This window comes from Erithacus rubecula (genome assembly GCF_903797595.1).
Source record: "Erithacus rubecula genome assembly, chromosome: 4".
In the NCBI taxonomy this organism is placed as follows: domain Eukaryota; kingdom Metazoa; phylum Chordata; class Aves; order Passeriformes; family Muscicapidae; genus Erithacus; species Erithacus rubecula.
This window is the reverse complement of record NC_136686.1, coordinates 63,390,494-63,413,680: the sequence shown is the minus strand read 5'-3', so window position 1 is coordinate 63,413,680 and position 23,187 is coordinate 63,390,494. Positions and strand designations below refer to the sequence as shown.

Below are 23,187 nucleotides of genomic sequence, written 5' to 3'. Positions count from 1 at the left end.
TAAACTGTAAGTAACTTTGAAAAGCACAGTTTTCTCCAATATACAGCTGAGACTCACCAGCACAAAAAAAATACAAATAAGCTACAAATCAGCTTCTTTTTAAAAACTTTAGAGTTTAGAGTCACCTTTTAGGTAGCTCCAAGTTTAAGGATATGACACAGGGAACTGCCATATTTATAAGCCACTGTAATGATGTGACTGTCAGATACATCTGCTTTGTGGCCACTTCAGAGCAAGCAAGGCAAATTTCTTATATCTCAGAGGTAACTATTCCTCAGTGAATCTGCTATGTCCAATATCAGACAGTTCCCTGATATGTCATTCAGCCATCAGTATTTTAAATTCAGGCTTCTTAGCTCATATAAATAGAATACCATATATTTACAGCCTTTCACATGGGACTGTAGGATTTAGCCCAAATTTCAATTGAAAGATTTTTCACATTTGGCTCAGAATGAAAAAGAATGCTTGGGAAACAAGCTCATCTTCTTATTATTATTATTTATAACTTAAAATTATAAAAGAGCTGTAATAGATTTCATGTTAGAGCCATTTTTAATGTCTTTGTATTATTTCCAAATATGAAGTTCTAAGTTGTTGGGTTTTTTTAGTTTTTAATTGGAAACAAAGGTTTTCCCACTAATCAGAAGTCTATGAACTCAACTGATGAAAGCTGGATGACAGATAAAAGGTAGGTAAAAATAGGTTTGAGAAGAAAAATAAAAATATATAGCAGAAGATATGTTTTAAATTAAAAAGTAATCAGAAATTGCCAAGGCAGCTTAGTCAAATAAACAAAGCCCAGACCAAACTATGAAACAGCAATTTGATGGCAGCAGGAATGATTCAGATATATCAAATAAATGTTGTGTTCTCTTGTCCTCTTGCAACCACCTCACATTCAAGTGTATTCTCATTAGCCCTAATTCGATTATCTCTTCTCTAAGCTCATATCATGAAATTATATCACAGCTAGGATGCAAGGGATATATTGTTTACATTTCCTAATGGTTGCAATGACTTTAGAATTTCTAACACCAGCCAAAATTGCTAAAAAATGTCCCCTGGCATACCAGTAAATTCTGTTTCAAAACCAATTATTACACATCAGTAGCTGGAAATATTACAAAGCTTCTTAACTTTTTTTTTTTTAAGACAGACAGATTTTACCTAGGAGTACATTAAGAGAGCATAAAGGAAAAGGCAGGAGGACACCATTCAGTCATGGATTTACAGTGCTTTGTTGACCACAACACTGCTCTTTGTCTCCCACTCTGCTGGAAGTTACTGCTCTGGGCAGAGCTGGTAAACAGAATCATGTGAGTGCTCTGCAACCCCTGACAGCAAAGCCCAACTGCTGAATTTGCTCATGCTGCCCTCACTGGCAGCTTCAGGGAACCTGGACTGGGGAGAACTCACAGGAACAGAGGTTTGCAAACTTTGTCCATATCCTCAGCATTGCTGCAATGGGTTGATCCTTGGCTGGCTGCCCTGTGCCCACTGACCTGCTCTCACTCCTACTCAACTGGGGGAGAAAAGAATAAAAAGCTCATGGATCAAAATAAACAGGGAGGTCACTCACCAATTACACTCATGAGAAAAACCTACTTGGCTTGGGAAAACTAATTTACTGGCAATTAAAAATAGTATAGGTCAGCCCACAACACTTGAGTTTTGCTGCTCCTTAATCCCAACACTCTTCCCATGCTCCAGGCACAGGGTCTCTCCAAAGGGATACAATCCCTGGAAACTCTTCCAGCAGGGACCTTTCCCTGGAGCTGCTGTTCCTGCCAGAAAACTTGTTCCTGCTGTGGGCTCCTCTTCCAGGGCCATAGTTTCTGTCAGGAGCCTGCTTCAACACAGCTCTCCATGGTCTGCAGGGACATCTCTGCTCCCTCCATGGGCTGCAGGGACATCTCTGCTCCCTCCATGGGCTGCAGGGACATCTCTGCTCCCTCCATGGGCTGCAGGGACATCTCTGCTCCCTCCATGGGCTGCAGGGACATCTCTGCTCCCTCCATGGTCTTCTCCAGAGCTGCCAATGACTCTGCTCTGGTGCTTAAACACCTCCTCCTGCTCCTCCACTGACCTTGGGATCGGCAGAGTTGATTCCCACATATTTTTTTATCTCTCTCCTCTCTCACAACTGCTGCACTGTAGTTTTTAGCATTTCTTAACTATCTTATCTCAGAGGTGTCACCAGCTTCACTGATGAGCTCAGCTTTGGCCAAGGATGGGCCTGTTTTGGAACAAGCTGTGTCTGGCTTTGTCCAACCCAGAGGCAGACCCTTGGCTCCTCTCATACTTCTGGGCCACTTCTGCAGCCCCAGCTACCAAAACCTCACCAAAAGTGTCCAAACAGAAACTGTGCCATTAAGTTAGCACTTAATCTCAAGATGCAGAGCATATAAAAACCCAAATCATAAATGTCAGTCTTCAGTGCTTTAGTGCATAATCTCTTGATCCCCTTTATGCCCCTTTATTTACTGTTCTCCACTTTGTGCTGGGAAGAGACTTGGAAGTATGCAAAGCTGGATTCCTTCCAGGTTCAACTATCTGGGAGATGCACTCCTACCTCCAAGTCATACCCAAAGGATAAGGCCAAGGTTTGATCCAGCCTGGAAAAAACTGCCAAAACTCAGAGGAATGTTGAACTCTTAGCTTTCCTCTCTCCATCTCTGCCTCCAGTGCCACACTCCTTGCCAGCATGGACACGGTTCATGAGCCACTGTTATGTTAAATGCCCAGCCCAGGCCCCAGCACAGTTGTCCTTTGATTTGTCTAAGTATATTTGCTCATTCCTCCTTTTAGAGCTTATCTGCACTATTTATAGAAAGGCTTTACATTCTTATTAGTTGCCAGACAATGATTTTTAATACATGTTCCATCACTACAAACACTCCTCTGCAAAGCTTTACACATTATGTAAAACAGGCAATTATCACTGCACAGATTAGAAGGTCATTCCAATGCCTATAAACTAAACAGTAGTGGGAATTGGAGTCTGTGTAGCTTATTTGCTTTTTCATCTATAGGTTTGGCAAGCTCCAGACTAGCATTCATCCCACGTATTTCAAAACTGAGCCAGGGTACTAATTCACTGCACAGAATTGACAAAAACATATCTTTGATTTGTACAATGTGTGATCCACACTACAGTCTGTGAACACAACATTTTCTTTTAGCCAGTGATGTGACATGGTGGCTTCAAGACCTGATGCAGCTGTAGCTTAGATAGGGAAATTTTTCAAAACCTTTAAAAGTCTTTTCAACGTACAGCTGTCATCAGAAAAAGGAAAGGATTAGTCAGGTTTTTTCTTTATAGAAAAATTAGGACACAGAGCAATGGTGCAGCCATTTATACATCACACAGCAAAGTGCAATGCCTGAAATCAGCAGTATATTGCACACTGGAGAGCCCTGGAAGCAACCCAGGAACACCCAACAGTCGAAAGTGATGAAGAATTGTTCCACCAATCCAAACAATGTGACTTTAAATGAAACAGAAAATATTTCTCTAGGAGAGATCACAGCATATTCAAGTTAACAAAGTCATTAGCACAAACAGTATTTCCTTTTCTATCAGCAAGAGGAAATCTCAGATCAAGGCAACTTCTCACATTCCAGTTGAGACCTGTGAACTGCAATATAACCATGTCCTTCAGACTCCTGCTATTTCCTACTCAAAAATGAGGTTTAGTAACAAAAGCTTAGCTTTCATTCAAACTGGGACAGCAATCAGTAAACCAAATTTATTAATTAAAACTTTGAAGGGTTTATTTCTAAAAAATAAGCCTGAAACTCAGTCTTAACCTCTGTAAGATACTTAAAAGTGGAGACAAGAAGGGGCTTGGAGAGTGCCCTGTAGTCAAAATATTTTGGGGGAAAAATTAGCACATATTGATATGGTGAAACTTGCCTGTTCACACTCATGTTCCTCTCCAAATGCTTACATATTCATCTCGCTTGGTTTATTAGGTATATCTCAAAAGAAAAATGTCTCATCTTAAAACAAGGAAAAGAAAAAACAACCTATTTCCCCTTCAGTTTCCAGTGAATAAAATATCTGTCAGTCGATAAATGCAGAAAGATTTTTACAATCTGATTTGACAAAATTTACAGGACTTTGCTATTTGCTTTTTGGAAAATAACAGGCAGAAAGATTACATTTGAATACTCCATGTTCAGATATAACTGGTGCCTGCAGTGATGCAAGGAAGGGAAGGTGCTGCTATCACACCACTATAATATGAACACTAAGAAAAAGACATTTGATTTTTAAATTCTTGAATACAAACCTGTTTTTCAATGATGAAGATGAATTAAAGCACAGGAAAATAAGGAGACTGCTTTTCCTAGTTCGACTTACATTTCATTAATAGCTGCATTAGACTATAATAGTCCTGTGGCTAATGTGCCATAGGAGTGGAACATCCAGATTGTGATAATGTGTTGTTCAGAAAGCACAACAGTGCCAAAGAAAAATTACTGCTAAACAAACAAAAAACAACAACCAATCAAACAGCAAAACCAACTACCACATACACAGTGGGAAAGGAGGGAAAAACATCAAATGCAGCTCACAACCTGCACTCCCCAAGGATGTACAGTTTCAACCATGTGTATCACAGTGATACCTGGCTGAAAAGCTACAAAACCCCAAGATTTTTACAACACCTTGAGACTAAAGGAACAGTAAATTCTATCCTGCAGAGTTATTGCTCAAACCACCAATTCCATATGAAGTGTGCACTCCAGCTGTTCCCAGTGGCAGTACCTTCAACCCAACAGTGTTATTGGGCAAACAAGAGTACCCAAAGTCCCCAAGCTGAATATCCATGAGCTTCTCCACATGGACACAATCTGCTCCTGGGAGCTGTGGCCAGTCAGCCCTGACTCATTTTACACCAAAGCCCACTTGCACACATGGAGCCCTTGTGGCAGGTCCCAAGATTTATACCCTGGCTTAGGGTGCAGAGTTAAGTGACTGTGACACCTGACACAGGGGTTGTGCTTTTCTCCTGGAGGGAAGAGTGTGCAATCAAGTACCTGCACATCTATTCCCTTTCATGTGTCTGTGTGCTGCAAAAAATAACAGTAAGGGGGAAAACCTGCATCACCTGGGACATGAAGCAGAAGGGAGCAGGATATGTTCCTTGAGGAAATTATTTCCACCAAGGACCTGCCCCCTCCAGGTACTGCTAAAATGCTTCGTTAGCTGCTTTATTAGCAAGGAGGCAGCAGCAGTCTTGGGCATCTGTGTACTTATTTTCTCATTTCCACCAGGAATTTAATTAACTGACATGAATTAAGTTTTCTGTTTGATCTGGAAATTCAGTTCAAATTAACATTTTTATGGATAGTTTAATACTAATGCTGACAGATAATTTCCTTTAGAATAAACTGCTTGGACTTGCAAAGAGAAGGATGAAAATAGTGGAATCTACTGAAAAACCAATGTGTTTATTTGCTATTAGACAGGACTAACTAAAAAAATTGCTTTGATAGCTGATTGGAGAAGTTACAGTTACAAGCTATACCAAAAGATCTAGAAGCTCAACAGGACAAAAATACTTTGAATAAGTCAGATAAGATGTCCAGGGAAGTTGTGAATGTCAGTATACACCAAAGCACTGTCTAAGCCACCCAACTGCTATAATTATCTGTTGTAGATAATGTCCAGCTGGGACCCTGTCACTTTGAAATATTCACCACATTTTAAGTTATTGAAAACAAACAGGCAAACATATTAGCATGTCTCTCTGCACCATTGCTTATTGTATCCACTGCAATTTAACAAAAAAAAAACCTGTCACCTTTTCAAGCTTTTTTAATAAGTTCTGTACCAGCTTCCCCATTAACAAACATGGACATCAGCATTCATATTTAACACCGGATTCCAAATTCCATAAGCATGAAGATAAAATACTGAGAACTTAAGAACTTAACACATTACAAAAAAAAAAAAAAAAAAATCAGATGATCCCTCATTGCTTGAAGTGTCCACATCTCAACAAGCACAAGTTTTTCTTCAAGGAATACATTTGTTCATGTAAAATAACATCAGCATTACCCTTGAACAGCCAACAAGAAGAAAAAACTTTAGATGCTTCAAAACAACACATGCATAACTGCCATCCCACCAAAATCAAGATCAGAAAAATATGTCCACCTGAACTATGAAAATGCAAGACTGAGAATGAGGCTTGTTTTTCTAGATCCTTCAGGCAAAGCTTCCCAGCCTTCTCTCAAAGGCCTCCAAACCAGAACTAAAATGTCTTAGTTGTAAAATTCACATTTTGATAGAAGCTCAAGAACCAGTAGAGAAGGAAAGGCATAGGATACAAACACCTTTTCATCATGTTCAGATCCAGGCTTGAGAGCTTGGCTCTACTTCAAACACAGTGGACAAACACCTCAGGCAACACAGAATCTTGGTCTCAGCTGGAGTATCACTGAAACCAGAAAGCCAAATATACTCATCCTACCAGCTTGAACTCAAAACCATGTAACTCATTAATCTGCCCAAATGTAAAACAAAAACTTGAATGAATCATTAGTTGTCATCTTCTTTCAAGGAACCCAACAAATCCACCTTGTTTTCATTTGGTTTTTCACCTGCTGCAGCAAAACCAGGACAGGGTTTGCAGATCCCCACACCCAGCAAGTCAGATCAGCTTCACTGATGCCAAAACAGCAGTGCTGATGGACACAGAACTGAATTTCTGTCTCATCTAGAAGATGCATCACTGCAAAACTGTTGTGCTATTCCCTATTTCACTACTGCACTGTTCCCTCTATTCTTCCTTCCTTTTCAAGCTTTCTTGTATAGGAATATTTTATGTTAAGCTCCCACATTTCTTACATGCTACAAATAAGAACACTAAAATTGTATTTCAGGATTACTGAAAATTTACATTTGACAGTTCATGGGTTTAGGGTGACACCTTCCAAAAATAATCCCAAAACATACTAGAATAACAAATCACAGTAGGAAGCTGAAGATGAGCTGCCTTTGCTGTGAGTATCTGCTTGTACATTAGCTCATTTCAGGTGACTAACATTACTGCACAAAGAGAGAGCAAGTAGTGCTCCTTTTCTCTGTAGTTCCTCCACAGCTAAATGAATTCTAGCTGCCTGTATTAATTTTGTTATGCCACAGAGCAATTCCCAAGATACAACATGTGCAGACTTTGTTTAATGATGCTACCTACCTAATAACCAAATACACAGACACTAAAGTAAGCCATTAACAGCTACATATGGTGAAGCAGCTCCAGGACCTTTCTTAATCACTGCAGCTGGTATCACACAAAGGAGAAGAATACAATTTCAACACAAGTAAAAAGGCAATAAAATGTCAGGATAAGAAATTGAACAGAAAAGCCACGATGTATGTCTATCCCATGAAAGTTACTACTATTTAAAGTGAAACATAGCAAGTGCCAGCTACAGAAACAGAGGATATTAGGTAAAAACACCCTGGATGAGTCACTGTGTGTCCAGCTGTGCAGTGATCCAATTGTATTATTCCTTGCTTGTGTCTGTATTATCCTGAGCAGAGTTCTGGCACTCCAGGAGAAGGAAGTCCCAGCAGCATTCCCCATTAGTCTCAGCCAGTGGTACCACTGGAGGAAGGCTGTCACCATGGATTCACTCAGATCCCACTGCTGGCTCCTCCCTGGGGCTCAAAGCACCTCTGTGAACTGCACCAGCAGCTGGATTAGTTAAACTGATCAGGGTTACAGAATTAAAATCAGTGTCCCACTCCAAACCACTGCATGGCTATACAAACAGGGGAAGCACTGTGGGGATTTGAACTGGGATGAAGAGACCAAGTGAGCAACAGAGGCAAGCAGGAGTCATTTCTGCCAGCATTCTTTATTTGTGAAACCACAGCTGAAACTTCAGCACAAATAATGTCAGAACTGCTGAAATATAGTTAAATTCTGTCACACTGTTAGAAACTTTGCCATGGTAAATTATGAATTGAAGCTGTGTACCTGTACTGATGATCTGCAGACTATAATACATTATCTTGACTGCTGTGGGCAGAATTTCATATTTAATGACCAGAAAAAAAAAAAAAAAAAAATTTAACTCCCTGCTTGCAACTCACTGAAAAGCTCATTAATTTTTATTAACTTGGCTCTTCTGTCCAGTCTCCTTTAAAAAAATTAAGTAATTCAAGGACAGGTAAGCGAGTCCAGAAAAACCTTTACTTCCAATTCAGCATTTATCAGTTACAATACTCAACCTGGATTACAACAGTATTATATGAAGAAATAAAACAAGAAATTCAGGTGACCCAGGAAACTCCCATAAGAGGCAAAACTCTCAACCTTCCTTGCAAAGATGCTACAACAAACAGAAAAATCAAGGGATTGAAGAAAGCATCCCATATTTCAGTAGATGCCTCAATGGAATCCATTTGAGTACACTTTTCCTCTACTATCACCAAGGTAAGGAGAAAGCACCACAACTATTTTGATGTGGGTCTTTATTCTTCACCTTGCAACTACTCAACTTAGTCCATGGCCAGAGAAACAAGCAAAAAACCACTGCTCAATTCTTGTCAAGTCCATGTCTGAAATACAAGGTACCACCATAGCACTGTCTGCACTGAATCCAAGCAGTAACTTCCCAAGCATCACTTATTGCCAGAGAATTTAAACACAGTTACCCTTGGCAACATCTACACATCTCACAGTCCCAAACAGTGCAGTGACCAAACATATGCCTCCTCTTGCATTTCATTTTAAAAAAAATAGTATCAAACTGAATTTTCTCTCAGGTTTCTCACACTGAAATACTGCATCCCTTTTTAATTCTGTGATTTCAATTTAGTTGTCCCATCTGCTAGAAGTGTTTTAATACAATGTCTCTTTTTATATCCTGACATCAAGGTGATGTTGCCAATTAAGTTCTGCTGTAGCCATCTGTAAGAGGAAGAAGGGAGGAAAGAAGTAAACGTGAGTATTTCTTCAATAATTTTAAACAGCCTGGATTTCAACCAGGGTTTAGTGATGGAAAATAAGAAAATAATTAGTAGATTTATAATCTACATAGATTTCTCTAGGACAACTAACATTTGAATTTTTTTTAAATTCAGAAAGGTTTCAGATCTCATAAAATGTTTTGTTTCAAATTAGAACACTTGTCAAGAGAATTTTATACTGCCATGATTTATCACTTTATTCAAAGCAGACTTTCAATTTTATAAATAAAAAATGGCAATATCTTAAATTTCTTCACAACTTCATGTTCACCTTCAGACTTACAGGGCATGTAAAGTTTTACCCCTCTGACAACAAATGACTAGTGGCAATATTTTCCTCTAAAGAATCTGGTATTAGCTAAATATGGTATGAGTCTGGAGTTTCCCAAAAACTAAACCCATAAAAACCAAACAACAAACCCTGCACACTCACCTTCACTGCAATTGGAAGACAATGGAAAGCAATTATAAAACTTTTTTTTCCTAAAAATAAATTGAATAATTCAATTTTTAAACAGCACAATATTAAAAAACGTACAGGAATGTGAGACATTAGAAATCAAAACTGACTGTTTAGCCCACTTCATGTACTCACCAAGCCAAGACTCTCAGGCTTACTGAAGGATTTTCTGATGAGAAAATCAGAACTGCTGGTCTTGCACTGGGAGACAAGGTGGATACTCATGCTCACACTGCCTGACTCTTTGTGGGATTTAGTCTTGTAAACCACCTATTTATCAACCTCTTATGATACAGAAGATTAAATTTAATTTAACCTGTGGCATAGGTCACGGCCAGAATGAAAATAGACTGTCCCATAAAAAACCAAAATTAGACTCCACATTCTGTCAGGCTCTTCAGCTACCCCATTAAATCCACATTTCAACTCATGAAGGATTAGTAATGGGGTTCTTTTAAATGGCATTCTGCAGGAATTTCTTCTGCAGGGATTGAATTTTCATTTCCATAGTAGCTGTGCTTACTGCAGACTTTATAACAAGCTTCTGATGTTGAGTGATGGATGCAAAAAGACAATCTCTTGGCTATTAACTGTGCTTCTAAGCACCTCAGTGTGAAAATAAATCTTGGGAAAATTGGAGGGCAGAGGAATCCTTTCCCCTCCAACTTTATGTACTATTTGCAAAAACAGTGACTTGGTTAGGACCTTCAGTCTTAAAGAAGTTTTTAATTTGATACTACATATGAAATATGCAATTAATACACTGTGCTCCTTTGCAACATTTACCTCCAAAGAAATTATATTCTAATAAAAACACTTTTTAAAGGAAGAGGATGCACCTGAGGAATGAGATATAAAAATCTTTACAGTTTAGTAACACCAATTTGAAAGCACTTTGCTAAACCCTTCATACATACATCAACCCCCATGTCTCAATGGATTCACCTCACATTCACAGTGGGCTTCCTAGCAACTCTTTCCTTACAAGTCCATTTTTCCATTTACTGAGAACAATACTGAGAATGAGTCATTTCTGCAGAATACAGCCCTTCATGTACACCAGATGCCTAATGTTGCATGCTGTGAAGAAAAAAACCTCATGTCTACTCAAATTACTGTATCCATCACCAAAACCTGTCAGCATTTTGCATCTTCTATAAATGTTTTCTTCAGAATATGTGAATGTTTTTTAATGTTAAGATCTTAATTTGCTTGTCAAAATGCACCACCAGGTTCTGTAAGAGCTAACACCTAATTAGCTGAGTTAGTAGCAGCTTGAGAATGCCACCCAAACAATGACCGAAATTAGTATCTTTCACCAAGGGAGTAAAACAGAAAAAAAAACCCAAAAGCTTTAAAACTGAATCTGTTCCTATAAATAAGTATTTTTAGGGGCTATGGTGTTTTAAACAGTTCTCCCATTAGTTCTATAAAAATCCTGCCTGACTAGAAGTACGTGCAGAACAGACAAGTAGAACTTCTGCCCCTTCATCCTTCTCTGGAAGCTGCACAAATCAAAAATTAACAGTGAACAGTGCTGAAGTCGAGTAATTCACTGGGATGAAATTATACAACTCTTGGGGGGGATGTTCAAACAATCTGCAAAATCTAAGAAAGTAATTAGGAAGTTAACCATTTTTCTTTCAGAATAAGAGGGCAACAGCTGAGCCCACTTCTACTTTCACACCTTTTGTTTACTTACAGAGGTGTTTCATTAACTGACTTGTTACAACTAGAGCAGTCTGATGTTATTTGGTTTGAAATAAAGGTACTTGCCTATAGCCACACATTACACATAAGGGCAAAACAGAAAAATGACACAGTAACAGCCAGATGCTAAAAATCCTAAATTATTCACAACCTATTTAATAAAAAATAAACTGGTCCTAGAAAATTGATTCTAGTAAGGAATTAAACTTTTTAGTTACCCCTACAAATTATTTAGTTCCTCTACAAACCAAATATTTAGCAGTTGCAAATAATTAAGATGTAAAAGGCAAAGTAAGTGTTTAATCAGATTCTCATTAGATTTGTGTGCCAGTTACCACAAAAGATGGCAGTACTTTAGCAAAGTAAAGACAAATGTTCAACACACTGAAGTAAATAAGAACTGCATTTAACATCAATTAAATTCAAACAATCATTGATTATTTCAAGTAGTTTTTCATACACTTGCAAGAGGCATTTTGATTTTGAAGCTGGTTGTAATCTAGAAATAATCTAATTGTAAAACCTAGCCAGCAGTGCAGCTGTGTACTTCCCCAGTCTCTCATTTCCATAAGCCTGTTTTTGCTCTCATTCTCATTTAGAGCATTAAGACTCTAAAAGCTATTTTGATGGGATTACATAGAATACAACTGCTATTTTCACAACCTGTGGTCCCCTGACAACAAAAATGTTACCTCAACAACAACAACAACAAAAAAGGAAAATCTTTAGTACAACAGTAGCAGTTGCAGATGCTGACAAACTCAATTTTCAGCATAATAAACGTCACTGGGATTCTCTCTGGGAAAGCGTCAGTTGCAAAAACGATAATAATTAGGCTTAATATAGTTCTAAGCCAAAGTATAGCAGCTGTACTTGCACAACAAAGAGCATTTTTAAGTATCAAGTATGCAATTTAACTGCAACTCCAAAATATTTCTGATTCACAGCAAGTTATTGAGAACACTGAGTACATCCCAGAGCTGCTCTTACCTTTCCTGGCAGCCTCTGCTCTCCGTCTTGCTGGCGATACCAGATCCTTTACAATCTGCAGCACTTGAATCATTGCTCGTTAGCAAGATCAAAGGAACGAGCTGCTCCTCTAAAATTCCAACAGGTTTCATTACTACACCTTTTTACATGGCTGTCCTTAGTATGCTCAAGCAAAACTGATGCAGGAAGAATTCATCTACCTTCCCAGGAAGATTTCTGCCTGACGACTCTACAGGCTGGGGTGATGGATTTAAAGTGACTTCAGCACAAGGAGACAAAAAACCACAAGCAGTCCTAAATGTATTTCTACAGAACATTTTAGAATTACTTACTGCAGAGAATGCATACTGATTTCTCTAAATAAAGTTTAAAGGAAACGTTCACAAAGTAGCAAAAGAAAACAAAACCCTTGAAACGACTGCCGACAGATGCAGCGTGCTCCCCTCGGCTCAGTAACTAACAAGTGTGGCTGCATCCTCTTTCCAAGTCAGTCTCAATTCATGAAATTTCACGTAATGTTTATAGAAAGACTCCGGTGCAGTGCAGAGCCAGCATCAGACCCACCAACAGAACTAAAATTAAACCCAGCCTGCAAAAACTCCATCGAGCACAGGCAAGCTCCTGCTAAAGAGATTCATTGGGTTCCTTTTCTCCCCCCTCAAAGAGAAACCTCTGACACCTTGTACGTGACAGGAATTCTCACAATTCTGGAAATCCTGGGAGTATTTCAGGCATTCTCTCACCCACCACCAGAGGCCCAGGTCAGGTAATTTTAGGCAGACAGATTGCTGTATGTGCCCTGCAACATTTTTAATGACATGTACAAAGGACCTTCAAAAGTGCCTTTTGTCAAAGCCTCTGCAGAACTAACCCAAAAAAAAAAAAAAAAAAAGTCATGAGCAATTATGTTTTATGTGATCACTTTAAATAACTGTCAGGCCTGAAGAGGCTCTGTGAACACTTCAGAAAACTGAATTCCTACACAGCACTGCAAGGCCTTGCACACACAGAGATCAATTTAGGAATCCAGCTACATGTTCTGAAAATCATAACATGGAAACAAACCACAGGCCACAGAAAACATTCTCCGGCCTTTAGACCTTCTGTTCCCATTGCTTAAGTGTTAGATGGGGGAGGGAGAAGAGGTCATCTCTTTCCCTTTTTTCATTTCCAGCTGCTCATCACAAGAATTTCAGATTTTAAGATTTACTGGTGTATTTATCCACTCCATGTCAGTCTCTTGAATCACTCAGAGCACAGGAATGACAAACTGTGTCTGTTATTTCAGTCTCATTCACAGCCTACCCACTCATCTCTGCCAGAAGGAAGAGCAACCCAAAGTTCTATCCCATTTGATTAGGCAAAACAAAGACAAGTAAAATCCTTCTACCTGCCAGGCTGATTTCTTCTCCCACTCTGTCAGCATTCAAACATCCACCCAAGAGGAAGCCTGTAGACACACTGTGCAACTATGACTTACCCCTTCCTGAAAAAGGATTCCTCAAAAGGTTACAAACAGAATCCTCAATTTTTCTATATTATGACTAATTTCTAACTCCAGGACCTAAAGTTAAATTCCAGGTTTAAGACCAATGACTTTATACCAAGAGAGGTTTGGACAAGATCGCTACAGGCAGACCCTTCCAGGACAACTATAATTTCAGAACATTTAAGTAAGATGTAAAATGCAGTAAGGTTTACCTAGAGCTCCATTATTTAATAATCCAGTACTCAAAACTGCTGTTGGAAGAACTTCCTCCATTATTATCTCACCATGATGCATTTGTTCTTTATTTAGTTGAGCAATCAAACTTATCTTCAAGTCAAAGATATAAAACCAAAGGAATATCATTATTTGCAACTGTATTACACTGCAAATTTTCTCTAAAAAATTGACTTCTAAGTTCATGATACACAAAACCCAACTATTACAGAACTACTAAACTTTTTGATGGTCTTTATATTAACATACTATGGATAGGAGGAGAAATAAGAAAAAAATAGATGAAGGTTGAATAAAATATTCAGTAATAACATCCACTTAGCCTTCCAAAGCAAGAATACACCTTGCAGATCCTACAGCTGATTTTTAAATTATTATCTTTGCCACAGAAGATGCAGAAACATTCTCAAGTCCTGGAACAAGGAAAGGATGTTAAACTGACAAAGATTAACAGTTGGGAAGGGGGAGCAGAAGAAGAAAGAACTGGAAGGTATGACTTGTACCTACTTTTGTGAAAAATTATTTTAAAAGGAAGAAGTTAAGCACTTCAGTACCTACTCCCAACTGCAAAAAGAAGTCGTTCCTTTTTATTCCAAACTCTCCCTTACCTTGCTGGTACAGGTCCCTGTCCTCCCTTTTAAAGAGAGGCACACAAGAACTTCAGGACTGGAAATCATTTTCACACACACCTGCCTTCCCCAACATGAAAGAGTTTCCAAAACTGGTATGCAAAGTAGTTTCCCTCTCTCCTTTATTGTGACAATTGGCATGTAGGAAAAAAACTGAAGAAAACTTGCAAAGCTTTCCTAAAATAATTTAGGAAAATGTAAACAACATTCTATATACAATGTAAAGAAAATAGTGCAAGTCTGAAGCAGACATGACAAAGAATAAATTTAACAAATCACTTTGAAGAATTACACAATAAGCTTGGTGGCTGCTATTAGTCTTTCCTCAAATCAATTTATACACCGAGACAGCAACACTAAACATGCTTCAGTATAGAGGCAATACCAAAAAGACTTCCAGAAATGAAACACACTAACTAGTTAAATTGTACAATTTCATCTGTTACTCATGAGTCAGAACTTGGTTATAGATCACTCTTATCTTTGACTGATACTGAACCAACTGATACTCCTATACAATCTGTCTCTACAACTGCCACCTCTCAGACCACACATCCTGACAAAACAGCCACTGTGGGCAAGGATGCACCAGATGGAAGTCCATGGCAATTGGACACAGACACACAGGGTGAACCACAGAGAAACCATATCATAAATCTAGTGTAACAATTTGAGTACATTCTGTTGGGGTAAAAAAGTAGTGCTACATATTCAATGCACAGACCACAGATCTCTGCCAAGCATTTTTCCTCTTTAGCAGAGAGCTTGCTAAGCAATATGTCCTTGATAATGTTTTTGGATTTTGCTTTACTTCCTTGACTTCAAAACTGTAGGGAATACAGAAATCATGGACATGTTATCAACATGATTAAATACATCAGTATTGGAGGGAACAGTTAACCAGGGTGGGATTTTATTGAACGCTGTGTACAGCCCTTGATCCCTCCCAAGCATAATAAAAAAAATGACCTGCATCCTGATTAGTCAGCTATCGTAATTCAGAATAAAAATGCTTCCGTTAACATAATTATAATTAACTGATCTTTGGAAGCAGCTCTTTTTAATGAAGCATATTGCCAGGAGGTAACACATTTACAGCACAAATGATGCTGCAGAAGGATGGCTCAGTGGGTATTTGTCAAAGGTATTTGACACGAGGTGGAGAAAATCAGAATTTAAGTCTGAGGAAGACTTAATATTTTCTCTTCCACTCTCTTCTTCTAATCTGTAATGGTTATATATTCACAGCATTCTGTCTAGGCTATTAAAAAACCATCAAGAACCCTTGGGGTTTTCCCAGGCAGCATTGCAGCTACCCTAAAAGGGCCTGTTTGTTGTGTCCTCGTTTACAGAAAGGCTACAAGCTGCTACCAGAAAAAAATCCTACTCACTGCAATGGCTCGAGGCCTTTCATTCATAGGAACAACAGCCCTGCACACATTTGAGCTGAAATGCAAAGTTATTGTCACTTGTTCTTTTTCCACCTCTTAGCAACTTGAACTGTCCAGGATTCAGATATTCTGCATACTGATTATTCCCAACCTCTCTGCAGAAACCTGTGTAGGTGTGGCTTCATCATGCTCCCCTGTGTTCCCCACAGCCAGAATTATGTCCTTTTCCCTACCTGCTAGACTCCACACATGGTTAAAATGCCACAATTTCAGGCCTGACACCCCAGGGAATGGAGAGCCCATAACAAAATGGCCAGGAAGGTCCTAGCCCAGTTCTAGCCCTAAGCAGTTCTGTCACTGATGTTTCAATGGCAGCAGGATCAAGCCTTAAGCTCTCTAGGAAGCAAATAAATACACAAAACACCCCTGGTGACTCTAGTTCTGCAATAGAGCAAAGTCTGACATTAGAGGCAGGAGAAGAGGATGTACAGGAGAGCAGGGTGCATTTGCTCTTTGGACCCTCCTTTCTGGGCTGTAATAGCCAGAAGGTGTGAGTCAGCAGGGCTGTCTGTAACAGGGGCTGTAAAAACTCCACTGCCATGGGAAGTGAGGGCACCTGCTCTTAATGACCCATTGGAATGTTTGCTTTCAAAGCTGCAGTTTCAGAAACCACAACTGCTTCAACTGCTCCATTGTCCCTCCCATCTGAGCAAAGGGGCTCAGAAAATGAAGATGATTTTCCCATCAGGAACCACTATCTCATATGCAGGATAGAAGTTTTCAAGAACAGATTAAAGGATTAAGGAAATTCAAGTCAGACTCAAGGAAAAGATTCTTTAAATATCAAATAAGAGTAAAGTGTAAGAACACTTGCACAGTCCCTTCACAAAAACTCTGCTTATCCTTGCAAAAACAATGAATTCAGATAAAGTCTATCCAGCTGTGAAGGCAAATACCTTAACTATCCCCAGGAACATTTTGGTTTGTGATACTCCTCTCTGACTTTTCCTGTCACAACTGGTCTTCAAATTATTATCTCAAAACAATTAGGCATTGAGCTCCAAGGCAATATATCATAATACAAGTTAGTACTACAGCTGCTATGTAGTAGGTTATCTATTGTTTCTCACTAATATTTTGAATTAATTTTCCAATCTCTAAACTGAAGCCTACAGTTTTTTACTGTTCTCAATAATGTATTGTAGTTAGATGAGAATTCTAGAGTTCCAGAACAATAATTAAATGTCCCCATAAATCTCTGAAACTTTAAATTCTTAATCTTTATTTTCTACAGATCATTCTTTGAAGCATGAAAGAAGAAAACGTAATGCTCTCAAGAATTCCTATGTGAAATTCTGATAGCCTTTCTTGTAATAATGTTTGCACCAGTGACACAACTCCATTTATTATTCAAGAGCTCATTTTTCAAAAATGACTGCTTTTGGCTATGCATTTTGCAAAGCATCCATAAAAATAAATAAACATCCTCACAGTCTTCTCAATGGTCCTTCAGAGTCAGTAACTGCTTAATCCAGTGGAATTTGAATCCACTTGGAAATATTTCTTCATTTCTAGCAGGTTTGTTACCAAATTTAAAGCATGAAACTACAGCTGCAGTTTTTAAAAGAAACTGATGAAGATCTAGGAGCCTTATTTAGAAGGCATCTTCTTAGGAAGAGAAAGTAGCTTGATGTACTACAGGCTGGAAAAGTTATAATTTCAAGAGAAAGTTATTTGTTTGAAGTCTGTTTTTCTTTAAACATGCAAAAAAGGTGTTCATTAAATTCAGATGATGGAAAACTTCAATAAATGGTCATTGAAAGTAATTCTACCAGTTCCAGGGAAAAAAACCTATAAACTCAAAATAGAAAAACAAATTGTATAACTGGGGAAAAAGGGAAGACAGAAAAACACAGGGCCACATTCCACAGACCTTACTGCACACAGGGAAGGAAAACTACACATTGCACAATCCCATCCCTGCTCAGTGCTCTCACTGCCACCCCTCTTGCATCAGTTTTCACCTTCTCAGCTCTTGCTACAACACATTCTGCAAGTGGCTCTAGACTACCAGAAGACAGACAGTGAGTCTCCCAGAGAGCCACAATGAAGCCTGTATAATGCATGTGTAATGTACAATTTATTTTTTCCTCCCAATAAAAGTGTTTTATACCTGTCACCTCCATGAGAAAAGGGTGCTGCTTCTTCTTTGCTCATGTATTTTCTGTAGATTTAGACCTACAAGTGCATGTAAACTGCACCATGTAGCAATAGTTCAAAGAGTTCCAAAAGCTCCTAGGTATTTAACCCTGGCAAAAGGAATAGCTCAGGCTGCAGTGCAGAATTCCTTAGATACAGAGGTACTCATGTCTTTTGGGTCTAAGTGATTAGGATTGTGTTAAGCAAGCTAACAAGCATTATGAAAATAAAAAAGAATAGAATCTAGAAAATAATAGTTCTTATTATGAATCTTCATATTAATTACATTTCTTTCTCCTCACACTCACACCATGCCCTTCAAAGGTCAAATGGTCACTTTATAAGGCTCATGAAATGGTCAAGAATGCAATAACAAAGCAAATGGAATTCCACCACCATCCCTCACACCCCCTAAAAAAATGTTGTATCAAAGAAGTCCATTTTAAATGATTGAGAAAATAAAGTTTGATGGTTTTTTTTTTAACAGGAGGAAGAAAGAGGATGGTAGTACAAGATCTCATCTCACTGAATGCACACAGCACAGGATTTCTCACTCTTCCTCATATTAGATGGCAAGTTTTCATATAAATTTAGCTGCAAATGAAGATTCTTCTGAGAAAAAAGTAGTTCCATACTAGAAGTCTCAAAAAGAAATCAGACATTAATGAAGTTGAAATTACAATAAAAATTATTTAAAATATATTCCCCAATAATATGTAGTGTTTTCTGCATTTACAGTATTTCAAACAGAATATGCAGCAATTTTACACTGCCTGGATTTGGGTAATGGCTGTAGTGCTAATCAACAAATTTATCTTAAGCTAAAGGATATCATTAAATGTTCTGTCAAACCAAAGCACACAGAAAGAAGACACACTAGTCATTCAAGACTTTTTTCAGTTTTGCAATATTAAACAAAAACCAAAACTATTACTATCTAACATGTGCTAATACTGAAGTCAAAGTACATTCATTAGTTTAAACAGGCATAGACTGATAAAAGTGAATGCATGTTCAATTCAAAGAAAGAAGCAAAACAAAAACTTTGCTTTTAATTTAAATCCTTACTTGGTTTCCTTTGGAGGATATGAATGAGACTAATAATCTTGTACCTCCCTGAGGCAAAGAAAAACTAGAAAATTCGATGCACTGCTATTTGTTAGCGTGATTACATCCTTCACTGCATGTACATTTCTATGCTGATATTTAATCCATTTAATAAAATGCAGCTGTAGAGAGGCACCAGGAAGAACATCAAATCTTATTAGTCCACTGCAAAATACACACTACTTTTATTAAGCCCATGTATTTGCAGCCATGGTTTGTGCAGCACATAGTACACGGTGTGGCTTTCTGTCTTTGCAAGAAAAATCAAAACTTTTAAAACAAGTTTTTGAAGATTGTCTAATAGGCTAATCTAACACTGTGGTGGCATCTAATCCCACAAATGCAACCTACCTTAATGATGAAAAACCTATTACAAAGAGACACGTTCAAAGGAAGATCAAATTCAACATTTCAAAAGCAGCCAATGGAAATTAACCCAAAGGTCACACAGAGCAGAAGGGAACCACCCTCCTTTACAAGGAAGCCTACCTGGGTCTGTTTGCTTCCTGCAGTTGTGCTCTAATGGGAGACATCAACACCTGCTCACTTTCAGACTTCTGCCTCCTGCTCTCCTTCTATGTTCACTCAGAAATGCATCTTTCAAAGCAGATTTTAACTAATGTATTTTTAAAATCCAGGCTTAGCACTTAAATGTTACAGTCATGTTAACTGTGACTACCTAAGATTAATGCTAGAGCTATACTTGAGATATTTTCTGTCTAAGTGGTGGGTTGTGGCTACCTTAATGGTTATCTCTGTTTTGCCTCTGGTCTTCCATCTGGATTTATTTAGTGTGCTGTAATGAGCAGGCCCCACTTCCTTCATATCCAATCCTACTTCCCATAAAAACATATAAATGCTTCCTCTGTTGAAGAGTTCTCCTTTTCCCTCATCAATGAAAAAATTGTGGAAACATTTGGGCATCTGAGACTTCTTTAGTCAGCTTCACCTTAAGATAGTCAATTCATCCAAATGAAAAATGTCTTACCTACTTATTGCATGAACAACAACAAAGGAACCTACTAACTCCATCCCAGTTCTGGCAGATGGAAAGCTGTAGCATATTTACTGTTCTCTATGTTCTCTGCAGCTATGAAGAATTTAAAATCATGCCAAGTTTCAGCCAACAACTGCCATGGTCCAGACAAGAATGGTCATCACTTTAAACAGCATCACATTCACACACTGTAACCTAGTATTTTAACTCCCACTGGCACTACACCAGTGCTAAAGGAACAGAAGTGCCATCATCCCCTCTTGCAGTGGATTTATCCTTGTTAAATTTCACTGAGTAACACCCAGGTAACCAGGCTTTGCTGTATCATCCTGTAAGTCCCCTAATATACAGTGTTAAACAAAAACAAAAATTGTGTTGGCTCTCCTAAACTGATGTTCCACTTAATGACTGATTGCATTAAGAAGAGGGGAAAAAACACTCAAGAGACTTACAGTGAGTTTCACATAAATATTATTTCTTTTAGTTTGTTTTAATGCACAAGGAATAAATAAATACTGAAATGTCACTAAAAGTGACTCATTAGCCTTTGCCCTAAAAAGAAAACTTTCCTACCACATACTTAGAGCAAAATGTACAAATAAATGTTTTTGTCACTACTTCTGACATAGAAAAGGGGGGTGGGGGGCAAGGAAGCAAGTGAGGAGGAAATAAAAAGCATAATTGACACTTTTCAATTTGTTCCTCATCTCTTTACAGTGACAGACCAAATTTTTCCTCTCCTGTTCTCCAAGACCAATCATGACAGCATTCAAGCATTCTTACAGTAACATGATGCAACTGGGGAAGAGAGGAAGCTAAAAGCTCATCTAGTTCTTCAGCCAGATACAAAATAATATGAGCTGTAACTGTGCTGAAGCTCCCAAGGCAGACAGGGTCTGTAGAGCAGCCTGACCACAAGCACAGCTGTCACATCACTCCAAGAACTCACAAGTGTCACTTCCAAAACTGAATTTGGGGGAGTGCAGAAAAGGAAGGTTATGCCATTGTACTGATTGTAAAACTCCGACACAGCACCACAAAATAAAATTTCTCATATAATGCTGTATAAAATTCTACCACAAAGGAAAAAAGAGAAGGAAAAAAGCTTTATATTGAATGAAACAGAACATTCTGGTGAGAGACTTACTTCCCAATGTCCCTAAAAATTCTGGCAAGTGTGAGCTGTGCTCAAAAGAGTTCTGAGTTAAGCTTTCAGCACTCCACCACAGAATTAGGCAGGTTTTCAAAGAGCTTTTCAAGGCTAAAACAGAAAGACTGCATTCAAGCCTACTCTCCTATGGCAAACCAAAGTGCTTTATTAAAACAAAGTGCCCTTTTACATTAGTGATCTGTTAGATTAATGACTGCTCTGGCCAAAAGCACTGAGGTTCTACAGCGTGTTGGTATGCCTTCCATTCTGGAGACCATTATGTTACATAAAATAAAACTGAGGAAAAAAAAAGAAGAGAAGAAAGAAAACAACACCTCACACCAGCTTCCCAAATAGAAAAACCTGGGGAGTTCTGTACAACTTCATGCTTGCTTCAGAAATGTTGAACAGGATAGGTCCAGGTTTACCAATAGCATTGAAAAAATTCCAGTGCTATCTTGCCAGTCTCCCACATAATTTTAGAAATCACAGTATCTGAATTATAGGGGAGAGGGTCCTTTGCAATGAGAGCTTAAACAAGCCTTACAATTAGTTGATTGATAGGATATCACCATGTACCAAAGACATCTGCAACCATCCTTGTAAACAGTGAAAGGATAACAGGCTGGATAGTTTAAGTAAAGAAAAGATCTTAAATTTAAACAAATATGGAGCCAGTAATCTCACTGACATTACTTACATAACTCTACTTCTGGCAACAACCCCAAATATTTTCCAACTGTGTTACTAATCAGAGAAGTTGTTTCCTATCAATAGTTGGGTAAAGCATGTCAAAATAGTTTTTCTTGAAACACAGTCAATTTAGCTTTAAATAACCACACATTTTTTAAACCAGGTGCATTGTTTCTTGAATATGAACATGGATAACAACATAAAGGGAGACTGCAGCTCAATTATTTTTTGTATCTGTGATAAAGTTACACCACTGAGCAGCAGTACTTCACTTTCTCTACACAGTGCTTCATATTATTCAATCATTTGTATGGAAAGTGAGAATCAACATGACTCATGCAAGGAAAGCTCTGTGAACACCTCATTTAGCACTGCTGTTGGGAAAGTTCTTCAGTCCATTTCTAACCCCTCATCCCATTCAGATGTTTTGTGAATTCTTTGATTCAAAAGAAAATAACACCACCATTAGGGAGCTTAAAATCCTCCTGCAGTAACTGCAACATTGTTCTGAGACTATTAAGTGCCTTATGCAGAGAAGGGGGTGCCCACCCAAACATCTACATTTATAACTGTTCCTTTTCATCTGTCCTTTAGTTGGGAATTTCTGCATCCTTCTCCCTTTGGAATGTACTTGAACACCACCCTCAACTTATCACAGGATGAATAGGCTCCTAGAAATATGAATTGCTTACATAGTGAAGATACTTGATACTCACTCCAGAGAACAAGGTTACAGTGTTCTTGTGCTACTCCTTCTGCCACAGGAGCACCAAAGGCCTACGATAAAGGTGTCATTGTGCAATGCTCTGTATAAAGGAGCACAGAGAGAAGCCCAAAGACTAAGATTTAAATAAAAACCTATGTAATGGAAGAATATTATTGTGCCAAAGGCATGTACTGCTGTGTATGCCAATTAGCCACAATAATTCAGCACTCCTTACTGGTCATCAATCAAAACACTGAGGCAGACAGATGTTAGAAGATGACTCTTGTTTATTTATAAACACATAAATAAAACATTTTTAATATATTTTATGTAGAAATATAGTTTTACATTGTAAAGAGAAAATAATTACATAAAATATATATGACAAAGCATACAATGAATGTTTAAATATACATAAATTAGTATCATAACCA

General features: G+C 38.2%; 1 protein-coding gene across 2 annotated transcripts in view; it reads right to left on the bottom strand.

The window, feature by feature from the left end:
* USP6NL (USP6 N-terminal like) overlaps positions 1-23,187 on the bottom strand; it is a 109,399-nt gene that overhangs the window by 74,719 nt on the left and 11,493 nt on the right. The window contains exon 1 of one of the 2 annotated variants that reach the window (XM_079304427.1): positions 12,159-12,828. The exons of the other annotated variant lie outside the window; for it this stretch is intronic. Within the exon in view, the coding sequence (XP_079160553.1) occupies positions 12,159-12,231 (73 nt within the window). The 5' untranslated portion in view covers positions 12,232-12,828. Of the gene's footprint in view, positions 1-12,158; positions 12,829-23,187 lie in introns of those variants that run through there. 2 annotated transcript variants of the gene reach the window in all.